Source organism: Cyprinus carpio, chromosome A20 (assembly GCF_018340385.1).
Source record: "Cyprinus carpio isolate SPL01 chromosome A20, ASM1834038v1, whole genome shotgun sequence".
In the NCBI taxonomy this organism is placed as follows: domain Eukaryota; kingdom Metazoa; phylum Chordata; class Actinopteri; order Cypriniformes; family Cyprinidae; genus Cyprinus; species Cyprinus carpio.
The window spans coordinates 20,895,906-20,914,560 of record NC_056591.1 but is presented as its reverse complement, the minus strand read 5'-3'; the positions used below and the strand labels follow the sequence as shown (position 1 = coordinate 20,914,560).

The window sequence follows — 18,655 nt, the reverse complement described above, 5'->3', positions numbered from 1 at the left end:
GGAGAGCAAAAACCAGAGAGACGTGGAAGAAAACGGAAGACAACCATCAAAATGGATAGAAGAATAACCAGAATGCAAAGGCTCAGCCATGATCACCTCCAGGATGATTAAAAGACAGCTGGAGTTGCCTGTAAGTACTGTGACCAGTTAGAAGGGACGTCTGTCGTGTGAAGCTAATCTATTTTCAACCCGCAAAGTCACTCTGTTAAAAAAAGGCATGGTGCAGAAGAGGTTACAATTTGCCAAAGAACACATCAACTGGCCTAAAGAACGAATATGGAGGAATTTTTGTGGACTGATGAGAGTTAAAATGTTCTTTTTGGGCAAGGGCCACAGGCAGTTTGTGAGGACGACCCCCAAACTCTGAATTAAAGCACAGTATACACAGTGAACGTACAGTGAACAATGGAGGTGCAAGCATCGATGATATGGGAAGTTTCTCCTACTATGGTGTTGGGCATATTTATTATCGCATTACAGATCATGGATCAGTTTGCATTATGTTAACATACTTTGAAGAGGTCATGTTGCCTATGCTGAAGAGGATGCCTTGAAATGGTTGTTTCAACAAGACAAGCCAAAATTACATCAACGGGCAAAGTCTTGGTTCAGCAAACCAACAAAATTAATGTTATGGAGGGCCAGCCCAATCTCCAGACCTTAATCCAATTGGAACTTTGTGTGACTATCAAAAATGCTGTTTCTCCAAGAACTGTATGAATTGTGGAATGTTGTTAAAGAATCATGGAGTGGAATAACACGGCTGAGAGGTGCCACAAGTTGTTTGGTTGACTCCATGCCACACGATGAAGCAGTTTTAAAAAAACTGTGGTCATCAACACTACTAATATTAGTTTAATTCACAGGATTGCTTAAATCCAGAAAAAAAAATGTTTGTACAAAATAGTTTTGAGTTTTTACAGTCAAAGGGTAGACACTGCTATTTTTTTGAACACACCCCTTTCAACTAATTGCCCAATTGCACAGCCTTGTAAGAGCGTGCATATCATGAAGCTGGGTCTTCTTGTTTGTTTTTGAGGAATCTACTGAACCTACTGGTTAATTGTTTGCCACGTAGCATTATAAAAAAGATACTAAAAACCTTGATTATTCTGGTTAGTCACATTGTACGGCTATTATTTTGAACAATACTGTATAAGCAATTAAATAGAATATTTGCTGTTAGTCAGCAATTAATGCAAATGTACATATGAGATCAAAAGGTGTGTATCATACAATATACAACATACCCCTGATACAGTAAATCAGCCTGAACAGCAGGGAGAAAAGGCTTGCCTTGATTTAACATGGGGGGACACATTACTGTGAAAACCTGCACACCAGAACCTAAGGCTTTGAGGAGGAGTAAAAGAAAAACAGACATCAGTCAAAACAAACGAACGGATGAAAGACATGGTGCAAGTCTATGTAACAACACAAACGTCACATTAGTTCAGACGTTACAGATACAAATCAAGTGGTTCATCATTAAGAGCCTTTTTATACTAAATGAGATCGTGAACGACATGCAAAAATAGTGACGAGAAAAGACCAATGAGAGCCGAAGGGGAGAAAGTGCAGTCATTGTTTCAGGTCTCAGGTTTACATACTGATGATGTCACAGAATTTATGGTGCAGGTACAGTCAACATTTGAGACTGAGAGAGGGACATCTGCCATCCCAGGGTGAAAAACTGTACAAGGTTGAAGGGGTTGTTTTGTAGTAACACAACAGTGTGTGTTAAGAGAAGAAAAGAAAGCAGTTTTTGATGACGTACATTTGTAACTGTCGTCCTCAAACTCTCTCACGCACATGAAACAAACACACACACATGTGCTGTCCACCAAGATGGCAAGGAAGAAATATTAAAGGGGCAGTTCATCCTAAAAAAAAAAAAACAATTCCCATAAGATTTTCTTTCTTTCATGTGACACAAAAGGTGAATTCTTGAAGAATATCCTGGCCACTCTTTTCGATTTAATGAGAGTGCTTAGAAAAAAAGCTGCATAAAAGCATTAAAGTTCTCTTTGCCATTTTGCTGAGTGACTGTCTGATTTGTGAACAAAAGATTAATCTGATTAGTTTGAATCTTTTCAACGAAAAAAAAAAAAGAGAAGAATGAATTATTCACAAATTTGACTAATCCAGTGCTTAATTTCAACTCAATGATTCAGTCACAGCAGGGGGAGGAAAACAGTTAGTTGAATTTTTTTTTTTTTTTGTGTTTTCTGTTTATTTAAGTGGTTGTCAGAATCAGTTTTCTAAAGCGTACTTCTGAAATAGTATGATCTCCCAAAAATCAGTTCTCCCCTCTTTACGACCAGTGCATTGCCTAACATGATTGTCTGAGCACACACGGGTGCCTCTAACATGGAAGAACATGACAAGCTGCCTCAGGACTCTGGAGAACAGGAGGGGAAGAGGCTCCTTCATGTTTACCAGAATTACAGCCTCCTGCCAGCCATGATGTCAGGCTCTTGCCTCACATGCAAAACAGAACCTGCAATGTCTGGGTTATTACACACACAACCACTCAGACTTTCTGTTTCATCAGAGTGCCATAACGGATAATGTTCCTGGACCCCATCCCTCTGAATGGCTGTGTGAGACAGAACAGTCTGGAGGAAGCAGCGATCGTGTCTCTTCTCACACAGTCAGCAGAGGAGTGGAGAAAGGGTGAAATTGACATCCTGCCAGAGGATCCAACAGACCACTCAAAAAAAAAAAAAAAAAAAAAAAAAAAAAACGGGGGTAATCACTTTCATACACACAAACATTCAATCTGAACACTCTTTTTACAAATGCGAAAATGGTCTAAGCTGTTCCAGTTGCACTTCAAGCGATATTCTTTCTTCTAGCAGGTCCTAAGACGACAAAATTTGGAAAAAGACTTATTGTCAGACATTTGAACAGCTCGTCGTATGAAAAAAATGTGGTCTTATTAAATGACATCTCACAGTACCTTCAACTGTTGCTGTAATTCACTGTTGAGTCTGGCTAAAACCGTATTCGTTTCTTTGTTTCTTCTAATGGAAGCCTGGATGGCCTTCTTATCTTTACCGATAGACCTGTTTTTAAACAGAACAGGAAGAGGAAGCGTACTTTAGGGTACAAGCAAACATTGTGAACAATGCTGGGCAAACCTCTCAACAAAAACTCTAGTACATATATGGGGGGAAAAATATTATATTGCATACATATACTGCATTTTATTTATGTTTATATATAAATATGTATTCAGATTTATTTATAATTATGAATATAATAAAAATGTAATTGTATGCCAACATTATTATGATTTTTATTGCTTAATTGTGAAAATAATGCCACAGTCAATAGAAAAAGAACTGATGGAGTGACTGTCAAGCGTACCGTGGAATTGAGGGCTGGGTTGCTAGAACAGTGGCTATGACGGTAGACTTTTGCGGAAGGTCTTCCACATCTGGTCTGAGCTCATCTTCTGATTTCAGTCTTCGACGAACAGGTTTAGGGGGTGGGGCCAATGGAGTAGATACTTTGGCCTATTAAAACATACATTGAGCAATTATAATGCTGAAGTAATATGCAAAATGAAGACTGGTTGGTAGAGAATGGCTTACAGAGTTGACAGTGGTTGCATTTCGTTCCTCTGCCTGAACGTCATTCTTTGCTGTTCTCATCGTCCCGGTGGTTTCTGCACATCTTTCTACCTATATATTCATATATATATAATATATAAAAAACAGTTTTAGGGTCAGTGACCTTTTTCTTTTTCTTTTTTTTTGAAAGAAAGAAAGAAATGAATACTTTTATCCAGCAAAAGTGACAGTAAAGACCTTTATACTGTATTTTATAATTTCTACAAAAATACAAAACAGCACAACGGTTTTGTTTTTATTACTGATAATAATAATTAATGTTTCTTGAGCACCAAATCAGCATATTAGAATGATTTCTGAGTGATCATGTGACACTAAAGATTGGAGTAATGGCTGCTGAAAATTCAGCATTTCCATGACAGGAAAAAAATTACATTTACAACATATTTAAATAGAAAATAATTATTTTAAATTCTAATAATACTTCATAATATTACTGTATTTTCCATCAAATAAATGGAGTCTTGGTGAGCATTAGAGACTTCTTTAAAAACATTAAAAAAAAAAACAATCTCAAACTTTTGAAAGGTAATGCATATATATTTACTGCATATATATATATTTTCAAGTTTCTTTAACTTAATAGCATCTGTTGAATTTTATTTATGTATATATATATATAAATAAATATATTTTGCATTTACTTTTTTCTTTTTAAAACAATCCATCTGTGCCTTTTTATTATTTATTTTTTTTGCACCACAAATAATGTTTTTTTCTTCATAATCTGTCATCATTATAATAAATGGCTCCATTTGTACCTGTCCACTGTCAGATGGTTTCTCTCCATCATCTGCCGGCTGGTCGACAGCAAAAACCTGGAACTGGCTGAAGTCAGCAAAGTTGGGTTGTTCTGGCATCTGCTGGGGTGATGTGCTGGTAATTGCTGGAAGACCATCTCCCTCTACCGAACGGTGACCATGTGGCACTGATGTCTGGAGATTGAACATTACATATCGAATAACTTCTATAAAAAGTGTAATAGCTATCTAATTATCTGAAAGCAATTTATACAGAATTGCTAACCACTGGGCTGTACCTGTGTGGGCAGTGGTCTGGGAGGCACTGCTGGGGGAAAGGCAACTACACCTGGCTGTTGTGGACCTGATGGAGAAGTAATTACAAAAGAGAACTTCAGCTTTTCCCAAACACACCCCAACAAAACAAGAAGCTATGAGTTACCTGATAACTGGTTGTGTGTGTGTGTGTGTGTGTGCATACCTGCAGGGACAGCAGCAAAGTTTCTGTTCATGTCTAGAGATGAGGACCGTGAGTGAGAGGCGTTGGGGCGGGGTGGGGGTGGGGGCGGAGCCACAACCTTCAGTCCTTCCGGGGAGGTGCCGGAGTGAGACCTGTAATAGCATGAGCTGTAATTCTTTTTTTGGCTGGAAATGTCACAATATGTTCTAACCAAACATGATGTGACAAATATCGCATTATCCAAATCTTATCCATGTTAATCTGAGCTTTTCTTCTAGCTACACAACACAAACACAAAGAAGAACAAAGATTAAAGTGAGTCTGAATTTGGTGCCACTGCAAGACGTCAAGTACCTTTGTCTGTTCACAGCACTGGATATGGGCTCCTGATCAGATGTAAACGAATCTGAGCTGCTATAGCCATCTCCTGTAAAAAGGAAGGGTAATAGCTCTCAATGAATTATGGGAAAAGATTTCCTGCCAGTCGATTAAATGGTTGAATAGTCCAGATGTACTTACCAACAGTGGTACCAGGAAATTTAATAGCTGCTGCTAACTTGGTCTCCTCAGAAAGTTCTGGTGGTTTCGCCATTAACGGACTTGTTGGATGTGTGTGATCTGTAAAACCAAGAGTAATCCAATTAGTTTCTAATCAAATTATCACATATGTCCATGCATTAACTAAAAAGTCTGGAATCAGTAAGATATTTTTTTAAAAGAAATTATAATTTACAACTGTAATTACATTTTAAAATATATTAAAATAGAATATTATTATTTTATATTGTAATAATATTTCACAATATTACTATTTTACTGTATTTTTGATTAAATTCAACCTAAGCATTAGAGGCTTCTTTCAAAACCACTGAATAAAACCTGACATAGCCTAAACTTTAGAACAGTAGTGTATGCCAATAATAGATTATTGTGGAAGAGAGAGTCCTATAACAGATTTCTAACTGAAAGTTACAAGTTATATGCAGAAGACATGATTCTAAGCTGCTGTACATGGCTGCTAATGTGTTTTGGGTGGTTGCTTCCTTGTTCAGGTCAAAAGCTCAAACCTAAACCTCATGGCTTTTGGTCCTTTCTTTAAATGCAAGTCAATGAGATTTTTAGGGTGAAAAATAATAATAAAAAAAAATTTTAAACCCCCAACCCCAAGTATGAGCAAAAGCAATAGTGATTAAGAAGGACAATACACCAAAAATACCGAGAAAGAAAAGACAAGTGGATGAATATTGAGAACAAAACTTTAAAATGTTACAGCTTAAAATTCAGTCAAAAATGTAATATGCACTGTAAAATCACATAAATGGACGCACCACTTCCAGTTCTCTTGAGCTCCATCTCTTGCATGTGGATCTTGCTGGGTGTCATACGAATGGGCACAGGGTGGACTATTGCTGTATCCTACAATGAAACAAGCACATCAACTGTTGCTGTCGCATAACCACAACTGTGTTCCACTGAACTTAATGAAGATTTATCATCTCAGTTATAAAGAAGAACAAGGAATAGTTAAGACCTGGCGCCAACTAACTATAAAAAAACTTTATATCACAACACCGTCAAAGGACAGCCAGCAAAGTCATCACTTGGATTACATGACACAGTGAAATGAAAGAAAGAGCATGAAAGAATTATCGATAAACTCAGCAAGCAAAAGTAAAACAAAAATTAATCATTTGATGATGGCACTGTGGCTATGAATTTATCCTGAGAACATGCGCTCTCAGAGAGAATTGACAGAGTATTGGGTTAATGAATATCATTAATCATGAAAGAGCACTGAGTGATTGACTTACAGGGTCAGCTGGTGCAATGTTAGAATCAAATTGGGTCAGAGTTTGTGAGCTTGAGGAGCGTTCGCTAAAAGTCTCCCACTGCTGGAGAGACAGAGCAGAGACATGTCAGCAAGGTAGAGCAAATCCACTCCTCACACAAGCAAACAGAAGCCATAATACAACAACAGAGAGCCCTCTCCGCCCACTGACTGTTAGGAGAAACCCGTGATTTGTCCTGCTGCATATTCTCTGGTAACCACAGAGGAACAATTGTCTTCCTAATGGCCTTATAGGCTGAGATGGAGAATGTCACATTTTATTTCCCAATAACAAGGATCAGCTTAGAAGAAACACACTGTAGTCATCAAAAGAGAACCCCCAATAATTAGATTCTGTAGATCAAAACGTTACTGACCTGTTTAAAGGTGAAGTGTGTAATTTCATAGTCAACTGAAACTGCGAAATGAATAGGGTTGGGTATCGTTTGAATTTTATCAATTCCGATTCCACTTATCGATACCGATTATTATCGATCCCTAGTTTTGATTCCGATAAGATACAAAATCCAATATAAAAAAAATCAAGTCAACATTTAGATGTCAAACTTTATTCAGCTGTGCCTTTTTATAAAGCATTCTGTTGCAGCTGAATAAGATGAGCAAAAATCAGCAGCCTACAGAACACTTCAAGAGGAATTTTGCCTGTGCTTTTTAAAAAAAAAATCTACAGCAAAAAAACACTAGATTTTCCAAAAGGCTTATACTTTGTTGAAGAAAATGAGCGCTTCATGTTTCAGAATTAAAATGCAGCACGGGGTGTTTTTTAGATGAATGTACCTTTTTAAAAGAATCGGACTGTCTTCCGTCATTTTCATTTCATCTTTCCCTGTAATGCCTGATAAAAGCATTTGGTGAGCAGTGCCATAGACAGTAAAAGAAATGGACACAGCGACCCCATTGGAACGAGACAAGTGAAGCCCGTTTTTAGCGATTTTTAGAACTTCCGTTTCTGACGCGCAGACTCAAACTAAGCTTGATGACGTCAGCACCCTGTCTGACAGATGTAAACCTTCTAGTAGCTGTGCGTGCAAACTGCCATCTTGCAGAGACGGCGAGCCGGTTTTGAGCGGGGAGTTCTTTGGCGTGAGTGAGCAGGAGTAGTAAGTATTCTGATTAATTATTTTGTATAGTATTTTAAAATGTAAATGCCAGTACGCCATATCTCTTGACGTCTCCCCGATTGCCTGAGTTTTTGTTTTCATTTATGTACTGTTGTTTATATAATGTGTGACTGAGAGTTGTTTGGTTATGACTCAATCGTTAGCCTATTTTTACAAAAAACTGTTTCTACATAATGTAACATAGAAGGTAATGGAGCCCTTTATACATTGTCGGTGTATCTTTAGAAATAAATAATGGACAAATGGAGTCTTTAAACGCCTCAGATGTAAAAGATATTCGCTGTCAAAGTGACGCAAAAATGATTGGGAGTCAATGGGATGCTAACGCAAGTGAAGTTCTGCTACAAGATGGCGGCACGCGGCCGACTTCAACTTCCGGTCGACTTCCTTGCCCCCTGAGCAGTGCTTATTGATTACAGCCGTTACCGGAGAAACCAATATATCTCAACTCCAACAGCGCCACCTGCTGGCAGAGAATTATTTTTTGCAGTCTGTGGGAAACCTTGGAGTCTGTCAGTTAAACATAAACAAAAGCATGCAGAACTGTTTTGAGAAGGTGCTTAAGTTTTGAGCTATGTATTATTACTCTCAATTGGGCTACTACTACTATACTATCTTGTACCCTGCAATAATAATTTGCTCAAACTCACTCTTATAAGAAAAAAAAAAAAAAAAGATCATCGGCCAAACATCAGCCAAAAAATCGTCGTCATATATCGGCTGCCCCTGATTTTTAAATATCGGCATTTGGCCAGTGAAAAACCCATATCGGTCAACCTCTAAAAACAGTCAGTAATAAAATAGGAACAAACAATCAATTAATAGCATAATAAATAAAATACAACTGAACCAAATTTCAGGTACAGAAGAAACTGTAATTAAAATGTTTAAAACACTTGCATAGTTCTCTTTTCATAAATAACTATAGATTAATGAAAGTTATTAAATATATTCAGCCAAGATCAGTGAATGATTTTCTTTTGTTCTTTTATTAACATTAATGACAGACAGCGGTCTCTTTAACACTGGAATGCACGCGGTCCAAAAATACTGTAAATGTTGTTTTCTTTCTCATCTTTTTACGTGATATAAAAAACATATTCCCCAACACTTAAGACAAAATCGCCTGTGTTTATGATGATATACTGACATAGTTTTCTGCATCTTTAGAAATTTAGTCAGTTTTGGCCCAGAACAACCTTTTCTACAGTGGAAATACCCGGAACGGTCCGAGAACGGACACAAACCGGGAAGCCGCACCGCGACCGCTGTTCTGCGCTTGATGTGCGCTGCACGCAAACAGGGCGCAATTTCTTTCCATTCCTGCAATTAAATAGTTTTAAATCACATTAAAAAGTGAACGCAGGAATCGTTTAGCAGAATTTAAATGCATGCTTCTTATCGAAATGGAACCGGTTTTTTCGATACATGAATGTTTATTTTAGTGATTGTTTGGGTTGTTTTTTTTAAAGTCTTCCCATCTGTCAATGGTCGACCCAACATATAAAATCCCCTGACATTGTTTGAGCCAATACAGCTGTGTCAGATCGGGATGCTCGAACAAATATTTTGCAAGCTCCCCAGAGCCACATTGTTATAATATCTTACTTAAAGTTACTTGCTACTTATCAAGCTGGGATAGGAAAAAACATTTAATATTCCAATAAAATAATTGCTTTCTTAAATGTCCTTAGTCCTATTTTGGAATATTTAACAATTATTCTGTAAGGAAATATACATGAGAAAAAAATAAATAAAATAAAAATCATACTTTGGTAAATCATGATTTTAACATAAAAAGTTGAAACTACGACAGAGGTATAATGATGACATTAAATTTACTTAAAATCATAATTATGACTTTGAGAATTCTGATTTAGCATGTCATAAGTTTGACTTATGTCATAATTATGTATGTCATGTCATAATTATGTATCTCATCATTTCGTCATGAATTTTGTAAAACATTTTACCAATGGATGTTTTATGCGGCAGAAATGTGATTTCATACAAATGTGTTACCTTGTCATCTTTTTTTTTTAAAATGTGTTACAAATTTTATTTAAAAACTTTCTCTGCTTCCAAAATGGCTTTATGCTGACATAACCTTGAAAAATAATGTCAACCAATAGCATTGCAGCCCATTGCGCTGGTATAAAATGTCCAACCAAATCCTGGTACTGTTTTCCACTGAATATTTTGTTTCACTTGGAAATGTGTCACATTGTGAAGTATTCCATTAAATGTAGTCCAGGAGGTTAATCTAAGGCTTAAAAGATTTATTTTAAAAATGAGACTTCAGGTCAGCAGTTTTGACTACAAGGCCACCATATTCCCCAACAAATCAGTGAAGAATTAACTGTAATAACAATTCTCATGAGAGTGTTACATGTCTGGAGATGAAAGTGTGCTTCGCTGGCACCATTTTCTCCTGACCAGATGTGTATTAGTTTCAATTTCCCATAAAGACACATGCAGATAGAACTACAAATAACAAATAGGAGTGAAAGAGGTAGGGTACACTGAGAAGACCAAAGTCCTAACCTCATTGCTCTGGTTGAGCTCAGGCCAGTTCTGGTTCAGGGAAGGCATGGAAGGAGACTTATTTGGAGTGACCTCCACGGGGGAAGCAGAAAAGCCCACTTCAGGATCAGGTTCTGGAACTCCTGAAAACATACAGACAGACACCTGAACATATGGAATAAGCAGAATAATACTGCATCTAAAAGGTCATACATGTCATAAAACTTCACAAGGATTCTCAAGGACCCAAGGGCAAAATGTTGCTAAGAATAAGATACAGGTTCACTTCCTATGAAGGTGTTATTAAAATATTGGAATTAGAAGCAAGTTTGTTCTCTGTCTACAATGAAACAAAAATGCTGGGAAGAGACAATATCACATCCAATTGCAACATATTTTAGACTTTATATGCAATTATGAGGACTGAGATTTTGGACAAATAATTTTATTGCAACCCAGAAGATTGGCTAGTTAGGGAGAAAACTTAGATTGAAAGATATTTATCACTTTTAGCACTATTGTAGTGAGCCTGGTTATAAGAAAATGTTAAAAAACAGTTTAACCTGTGTCTATGTAAAATAACAGAGAGAATATGAAAAGCCACACATTAACGGACCATATAACTATTGTTCAAAAGGTTGGGGTTGACAACATTTTTAAATGTTTTTGCAAGAAGTCTCTTACTCTCACCAAAGCTGTATTTATTAGATAGAAAATATTGTATTATTATATTTTAAATAACTTTTCTATTTTAATATATTTCAAAATGTATTTTATTCCTGTGATGGCAACGCTGAATTTTCATCAGCAATTTTTCCATCTTCATTGATACATGATCCTTCAGAAATAATTTGGTAACACTATACAATAAGGTTCATTAATCAACATTAGTTAACTACTTTAGTTAATATGAACTAAGCAGAACTAAGTATGAACAATACTTCTACAGCATTAATTATTCTTAGTTAATGTTAATTTCAACATTTACTAATGCATTATTAAAATCAAAAGTTGAGCTTGTTAACATTAGTTAATGAACTGAATTAATGTGAACTAACATTGAACGACTGTATTTTCATTAACTAACATTAACAAAGATTAATAAATACTGTAATAAATGTATTGTTCATTGTTTGTTTGTGTTAGTTAATACATTAACTAAGGAAACCTTATTGTAAAGTGTCACCAATAATTTTAATATGCTGATTTAGTGACCAATTTACACTTGTAATAATTATACATGTTGAAAACTGTTGTGCTGTTTAATGTTTTTGTTGAAAATGTGTTTGTGTGTGTGTGGTTTTTTTTTTTGAGCAAGTTCTAAAGATCAGCATTTATTTCAAATAGCTGATAGTAATAGCAAATAGTCTTACTGTCAGCTACAATCAATTTAATGTATTAGTATTAATTTCTTAAAAAAAAAATAATAATAAAAAAAGGAAATAAATAAAACCATTACAGACACCAAACTTTTGAATGGTAATGTTTATGTCTGAATAGAGCACCAGCAAATGGTCACAAAAAGTTATTGTAACCACGCCACAGAAGTATTTCTTGATATACCTATATGCATTTGGAAATGGCACTTTGCACATATCATATTCAGAAAAGGTTTTAAAAAGCACTCTGTATGCAGATCTGTGAAACGGTATGAAATACCTGGGCTGCATATTTCTCAATCTGAAGCTTTGTTTGGCGTGAGGCTTTTCTGCTTACCTGCTGAGTCATCCAAGTCAATAAGCTTTGGCATTAGGCTCTCAGGGAGCTTTTCAGGAAGGTCATAACCATTTTTCCTGGCGACCACAAGATGAAACGCAGCACAGAACTCATCAAGGGTCAGTGCACCATCTTTATCAAAATCTGATAGCTCCCTGCAAGGTAAAGAAGGTCAATCAATACAGATCAGATGATTATTTAAAGGCACAAATAAACAGATGATGGGGACAACTTCCTTTTACAAAGTCAGGACATTAACAAATCAAAAGCAAATGGATAAAATTAACGGATGCTGTTATGGAGTGGCAACTTTGGTTCACGGTTATGGAGTTCTTAGTTACACATCTGTTTCAGACAATCTACACCAAGGTCATTCATAATGAACAGAGAGAGACAATGTAACTCATGTACAACTACTTACCAAATGTGAGACAGTTCAAGAATAGGCAGTTTCGACTTTGTAAAAAATTCCTTCGCGGCTGAACCTGAACAACAGAGCATGGATACATTTTTAGGCCGATAAATTCAAAACAGAATAAAGGCAGTTATTGTTAAAAACAAGGTGTCACTAACCAGGGATTAAACCAGTGAGATCAGCCTGAATGGTCTTAAACTGGTTTATGTAATACTGTCTTTGCTCATCTGTGATTTTCCAGGGGTCATCATAACCACTGGTCTGTCTTTGGATTTCATTTGTGGTCATTGCAGATGGCACAGTCCGTACTGTTGTGCTCTCCGGCTGAAGTAGAAGAGCAGGGAAAAATTAGAATTAGATTTTGTAATATACTTATATAAGTCCTGCTGAATTAAAGTATTTTAATTAAAAAAATTATTGCTGTTAATACACAATATATAAGTTTATTTATTTATTTTTAACATTTTAAAGGGGTCCTATTATGCTTTTTCACTTTTTGAATTTTAGTCAGTGTGTAGTGTGTATGTTTGGGCATTAAAAATATCTACAAAGTTACAAATCTCAAAGTTCATTCCAAAGGGAGATATTTTGTTTTAAAAAAAAAATCCCTTTTCAAAAACTACAACGAACGGCTCGGTTGGACTACAGCATTGTTTTCCGGGGTTTGTGATGTCACAAAGCGGCCCTATTAGCATAGACACAGACCTGAGTGAGCAGCAGCAGTCCGCCATTACTGTTTTCTTGCTGTAGCTGCTGGAGATACACTGTGTGCATGACAAAAAGGCATTACAGGTGTCGTGTGTTGGGATGGACCAACGAACATAAGAGTCTCCATAGACTGCTGAAGACACGGTGGATAATTACGTGGTGGTCAGATTGTGTGATATTGTCCTGTTTTGCTGGAGAATGAGCTCTTGAAGCTCCGCCCCCTTCTGAAAGGGAGGCGGGGCACCAGCTCATTTGCATTTAAAGGGACAAACACAAAAATTGAGCGTTTTAGTTCATACCCTAAAAGTGGCAATTTCAACAAGCTATAAAAAATTGTCTGTGAGGTATTTTGAGCTTAAACTTCCCATACTCACTCTGGGGACATCAGAGACTTATTTTACATCTTGTAAAAAGGGGCATAATAGGACCCCTTTAAACAACATAAACAACTACCTTCTTTTCAAATTTCTAGTATGACCAGTAATTCTCTGAACATTTGGGCTTTGGCAAATATTTAATAAAGTCTGCTTTTGTGTTGTTGTGAACACAACAGTAACCATCTGTTCTGCCACAGAATCCTTGGTTACAGCAGGCTAGTGGTGACAGATCATGTTGTATATACGGAGGCCTGCATGCATTACCTGAGCTGATGGGGGATGCATTGGAAGTGTGCAGGAGGGGGGCGTGTCTGTAAAGCTGACCCAACTTTCCTGGACAGGAGGGGGTGAATGGGCGGACCACATCCCATCACCTGTAACTGGTCCTAAACAAGACACAGAGAAAGAAAAAGAAAAAGAGAAACAGATAAAAAGGATAAAAAAGGATAAGAGCGAATCAATATAAACATTTACACATCTTGAATATTTAGTAAGAACATCATGTGACCTTTAATTTCAAAAATCCATATGTATAACTGATCTTTAAGACTGCCTACTTTATAATAACTTTCATTAATAAATAACTACCACATTAAATTTGACATTATAATGTTTAATTAAATACATAAAATAACATAGTTTGTTAATGTTAGTAAGGAAGGTTATTGTGTGACCTATGTATGATTGTATTATTAAACATTAAGTACCTGGCTGTGCTTCTCTAAAAGGTGGCCAAACAACTCCTGGCACTGAGGGCTGTCTGTCAACGTTTCCACCGCTGGCCTGGCGTTTGTGCTTCCTCCAGGCATGTGGCGAAGTGGGAGGGGACTGGTGCGGTGACACTACAGGAGATGTGGTGTCCGGCTGGAGCCAGAGATAAACAAAATTAATTACTTACAAACTTTATAGACTTCCAGCCAAACAGATGGCCTTGGAACAGCAGAGATACACACTGAAGTAAATAAATAGTCATTTTACAGATCCAAAACAGTACACTTAATACATAGACTCTATGGAACATCCTGGAGTTTACTGCCTTGGCACAAAGAGTTTGTGGAACTCTTCAGTCATCTGATCAATGCTTTAACCACTACCACACAACACCCCAGGTGATAACAAATAAAAGAGCAAAATTAAGAGCAAAGACTGATTTTCCTTTTTTTTTGTCAATACTGTTGTCTAATAAATATTTATTACATAATAGACAGTGACAGCTCTAGCTGGCTACAATTATCCTATAAGTCCTAATGCACTGATTTCATATTTTGACACATATTCAATAATAGCATGCAGGATATATTCTGTAGTACCTGTGGATCTACAGTGGGCACACAGGGCTGAATCATCTCATGCGCTGACACTTTTTTGGCTTGCACTCGGCCTGGAGGTCTGGGGAGGTAGGGCCCTTGGTTCTCTGTGTCTGCAAACATGACCACGTGCCTCATCTCCTGCTCATTCTTGCCCATCACAAAGCGAGGGAGGGGCAGATCCCTGACTGCAAACACAACTCCACATTAGACTTCTGCATTCAGATTTAATATTCAACTACTGCCAGCAGTGCTAAAATAAGCACTACTATACTAACTGCTACAGCTGACTACAAAGGTCAAAAATATTGATTAATAACTTAAAATAAATGAAACTGAAATCAATAGAAACTAAGTTCATCCAGTGCATATTTAAATTCCAAGGTACTGTCAACAATTTCCTGTTGACTGTGTCTTCGTGTTCTTGCAGTATCTTCAAGGCAACGAGCCAGATCTTATTTCCTGCTTATTAATACCGCTGTCAATTTCTTATTCTTTTACAAGGCCTTGTGTCTAAGTTCACAAAATTAATGTAGTGCTTTTGCACAGGGCTTCCTGCCAGGGACCGGGTTTATATACAGAACAGCCATGATAGTCAATAAACAAACAGGAGCATTTGCATTTTGTTTTAAAGGCACAAACCAACATTTCACAGAAATATACAAGTGCAAAAAAATTAACAATAAAAAAAATAAAATAAATTACAAGCCATTTAAATGCAAAACATACTATTCCAGGACACGAACATAAATTACTAGCATTAAAAATGGCTCTTGTGTCTGCAATATGCACATTCAGTCCTTTAGAAACACAGAGGCAGTAAGATTATCATCTAATTCTTGTTATGTAATGGGCTGCAACTGCCACGATGGATTCATTTGTAAAATGAGTGTCTACAAAAAGACAAGGATGTGATAACTGTACATTAAAATAAGATTATCATCTAATTCTTGTTGTGTTTTGGGTTCGTGTCTCATCAGTAAAGCCGGTTCCGTGATTAGCGGTAAATGTCTGTCACCTGTTTTCAAACGGGAGCGGCAGTTAATACACAGAGCCGTAGTTCACTGACAAGCTACGCAATATTCTGTTCATAATTGAGATTAATCGCATTCGATTATGAACACGATATTGCTTAGCTTGTTAGTGAACTACGGCTCTGTGTATTAACTGCCGCTCCCGTTTGAAAACAGGTGACAGACATTTACCGCTAATCACGGAACCGGCTTTACTGATGAGACACGCATGGCAAATGCATGCGATTAATCGTGCAGCCCTAATTAAAAGACCCATTTGATTTGGTGCATATGGTACACATGTGCAGAAACAGCTATAATAGGGTTTCAGAAGGTTTTTTGCTACCCACCACTGTTCAGACTCTCCACGCGCAGGGGCAGTCCAGACTGGGCCAGTGCAATGAGCTTCAGTGCAATGTAGAACTGACTCCGACCGAAATGACCGAGACGTGTGGCCCCACAAAGTTCAGTAATCTAGAACAATGGAAACAGAACTACCAATCAGATGAACTGACCTTAGCATCTACAAGGTGAACATTCAAGAGCATGACCAGAAGTGAAACCTCAAACAAACACACACGATATAAAGAACTAAAGTGGATTTAAGATAATTTTACTTTTTCGATAACAAAAAAAAATTACTGATTTTTTTTTATTTTTTTTATTTACTTTAACTGGTAATTTAATCCTGCGACGACATAGCTGAATTTTCAGCAGCAATTATTCCAGTCTTCAGAGTCACATGATCCTTCAGAAATTATTCTAATATACTGATTTGCTGCTCAAGAAATATTCCCTAGTATTATCAATGTGGAAAACAGTTGTGCTGTGCAATATTGTGTGGAAAACGTGATACATTTCAGGATTCTTGGATGAAAAAAACAGAAGCTGTTTGAAACAGCTTTTTGACTGTAGTGTATTTAAATACATTAATATAGTGTTACACAGATGATATTATAGGCCAGGCATAGTTTACAACACTTCATTTTTTACAATATGTAACAAGGGGTCTGTATCTCTATCCACTAATGGGTCTCTTGTATTAGACAACAGTTTGGTGAATCACCAATATAATGGCAGTATGCATAATACAACTCACTTAAACAAGAAAACTAATAATATTTATTATTATTATTTGTTGTTAATCAGAGTTGTTGGAGTTGTTATTATTATTATTGCAAAATGTTGATGTAAAATTAATGAAACATTAGAAATCCATTCGTAGAGAAACAACATCTAAAAAAGAGTTGACATTTCACACAAGTAAACCTTCAATGAAATGCCCTTGATGACCCCAGCCAATTACTAAAGTATAAATCTGTTGCTCATGGACACACCCCTTCAAGAAACTCTGGCCACAAATCTATAAGCAACTAGACTATGAAGACCACAAGTATTTGAAACTTGTAATGCTCTAACAGTGCTGACTATAGCAACAGTTGAGATAATCAGCACCAACCATCAGTGAAGAAACAAACATCTCTCAATGACACTTCAAGAACCAACAACCATGTCCGGAATCACCAAAAAGTGTAGACTGGGTTCAAATATTATAAACAGGTTATGATCAGCTGAAACATACTTAATAAATTAGACTGTTTTGACTCATTCCACAACAAAGTGTCACTCATTATGCATAACACCAAACCTTCTTTCATGCATTAATACTTTGATAAGTGAGAAAATCACCTTTCACGAGTCATCATCAGCTGTGTATAGATCTCATGACAAAAATAGAAAATGACTATTTATGCTGATATTTAAGAGGAAGCAGGCGCAACTAATAATTCTACAGACTTGCACAACAGGAAACAAAGTTTAACCCTACAGATGCATCACCCTTTATCTGTGCATCTAACAATGATATTAATTCATCAGATCCGTCTAAACACTCTTGACATCACCCAAATGATCCATTAGAGCTATAAGCATGTCTGATTCGATGTACCCAAGCCATCAATTCAACTTACTAAAGTGTATAAGCATGCCAACAAAGATCTGTTTAATACACACATTACTGAATCAGATGCATGCTATACCTGATGGACCACTTCGTTTGAGAGCTGGGCCGCCCGGAACAGGTCCAGAACTTTGCCATTGGAAGCCACTTTCTTGGTGTTATCCACATCACAGAAGAGGAAGAGTTCAGAATAATATTTCTGCTCGACATCGCTCAGTGTTAAACTCTCCATCGTGGCATCAAACCCGCAGCTGGTGGCTTCACCTTATCAGGCCAGTGTCGTGCCTTTCGGGGTGTGAGCAAGACGAGAAACTAGCCAAGTAAGATCCTTCTGTGAAATGGACGGACTCGAAAGAGGGTGTTTTGGGGTGCTTGTTGTTGTTTTTATGTACCGTTAGTCGTTGTCTTTGCTCTTGTCTTTTGGCCCTCGCAAAGTCAACCAAACTAATATAGCCTGAGACGTCGAAATTCAGCGGTAACAACGTCGAGACTGGGTTCCGCTGTCGCGCTGGCTCTTTAAGAGGAGGATATGGCCGTCGGTGGAGCGGTGGAGCTTGTGTAGCCGCTGAGTGACGTTAGGAATAAAGTTTCGGGCTGCTTCTCTCTGCAGACAGCGCCGCCATTCCTGGACCCCGTGACGTCATGGCTCAAGCGCGGGGGACCCGGATGGAGTGTGGCGTCACAGATGTGCCGTCAGCTAGCGTTCCAAAAATTTGCTGTTTCATACATGTAAAAGCAAATTTAGCTAATCAAAACTCTGTTTAAATACATAAAGATAATTCGTTTTCGTTAATAACTGATATTAAATATATTGGCAATTAGAAATCT

The 18,655-nt window shown here is 37.1% G+C and overlaps 1 protein-coding gene across 5 annotated transcripts; it reads right to left on the bottom strand.

The window, feature by feature from the left end:
- Positions 1–2,244: 2,244 nt before the first annotated feature.
- Positions 2,245–18,538, bottom strand: LOC109084510 (ralBP1-associated Eps domain-containing protein 1-like). Of its 5 annotated transcripts, none has more exons than XM_042778087.1 (21): positions 17,907–18,538; positions 16,218–16,341; positions 14,858–15,042; positions 14,255–14,411; positions 13,812–13,933; positions 13,168–13,215; positions 12,621–12,786; positions 12,469–12,532; positions 12,048–12,202; positions 10,353–10,474; positions 6,650–6,730; positions 6,167–6,254; positions 5,358–5,456; positions 5,193–5,265; positions 4,860–4,990; positions 4,678–4,742; positions 4,400–4,573; positions 3,600–3,689; positions 3,373–3,521; positions 2,963–3,068; positions 2,245–2,864 (listed from the first exon to the last, which is right to left on the bottom strand). In XM_042778087.1, the coding sequence occupies exons 1-21, from the start codon at positions 18,057–18,059 to the stop codon at positions 2,796–2,798; spliced, it is 2,421 nt and encodes an 806-aa protein (XP_042634021.1). In that variant the 5' UTR covers positions 18,060–18,538; the 3' UTR covers positions 2,245–2,795. The 5 variants fall into 5 exon arrangements, with proteins under 5 accessions (XP_042634021.1, XP_042634022.1, XP_042634024.1 ...); XM_042778088.1 differs by having other exon boundaries at positions 13,168–13,212; positions 17,907–18,536; XM_042778090.1 differs by lacking the exon at positions 6,650–6,730.
- Positions 18,539–18,655: the final 117 nt, after the last annotated feature.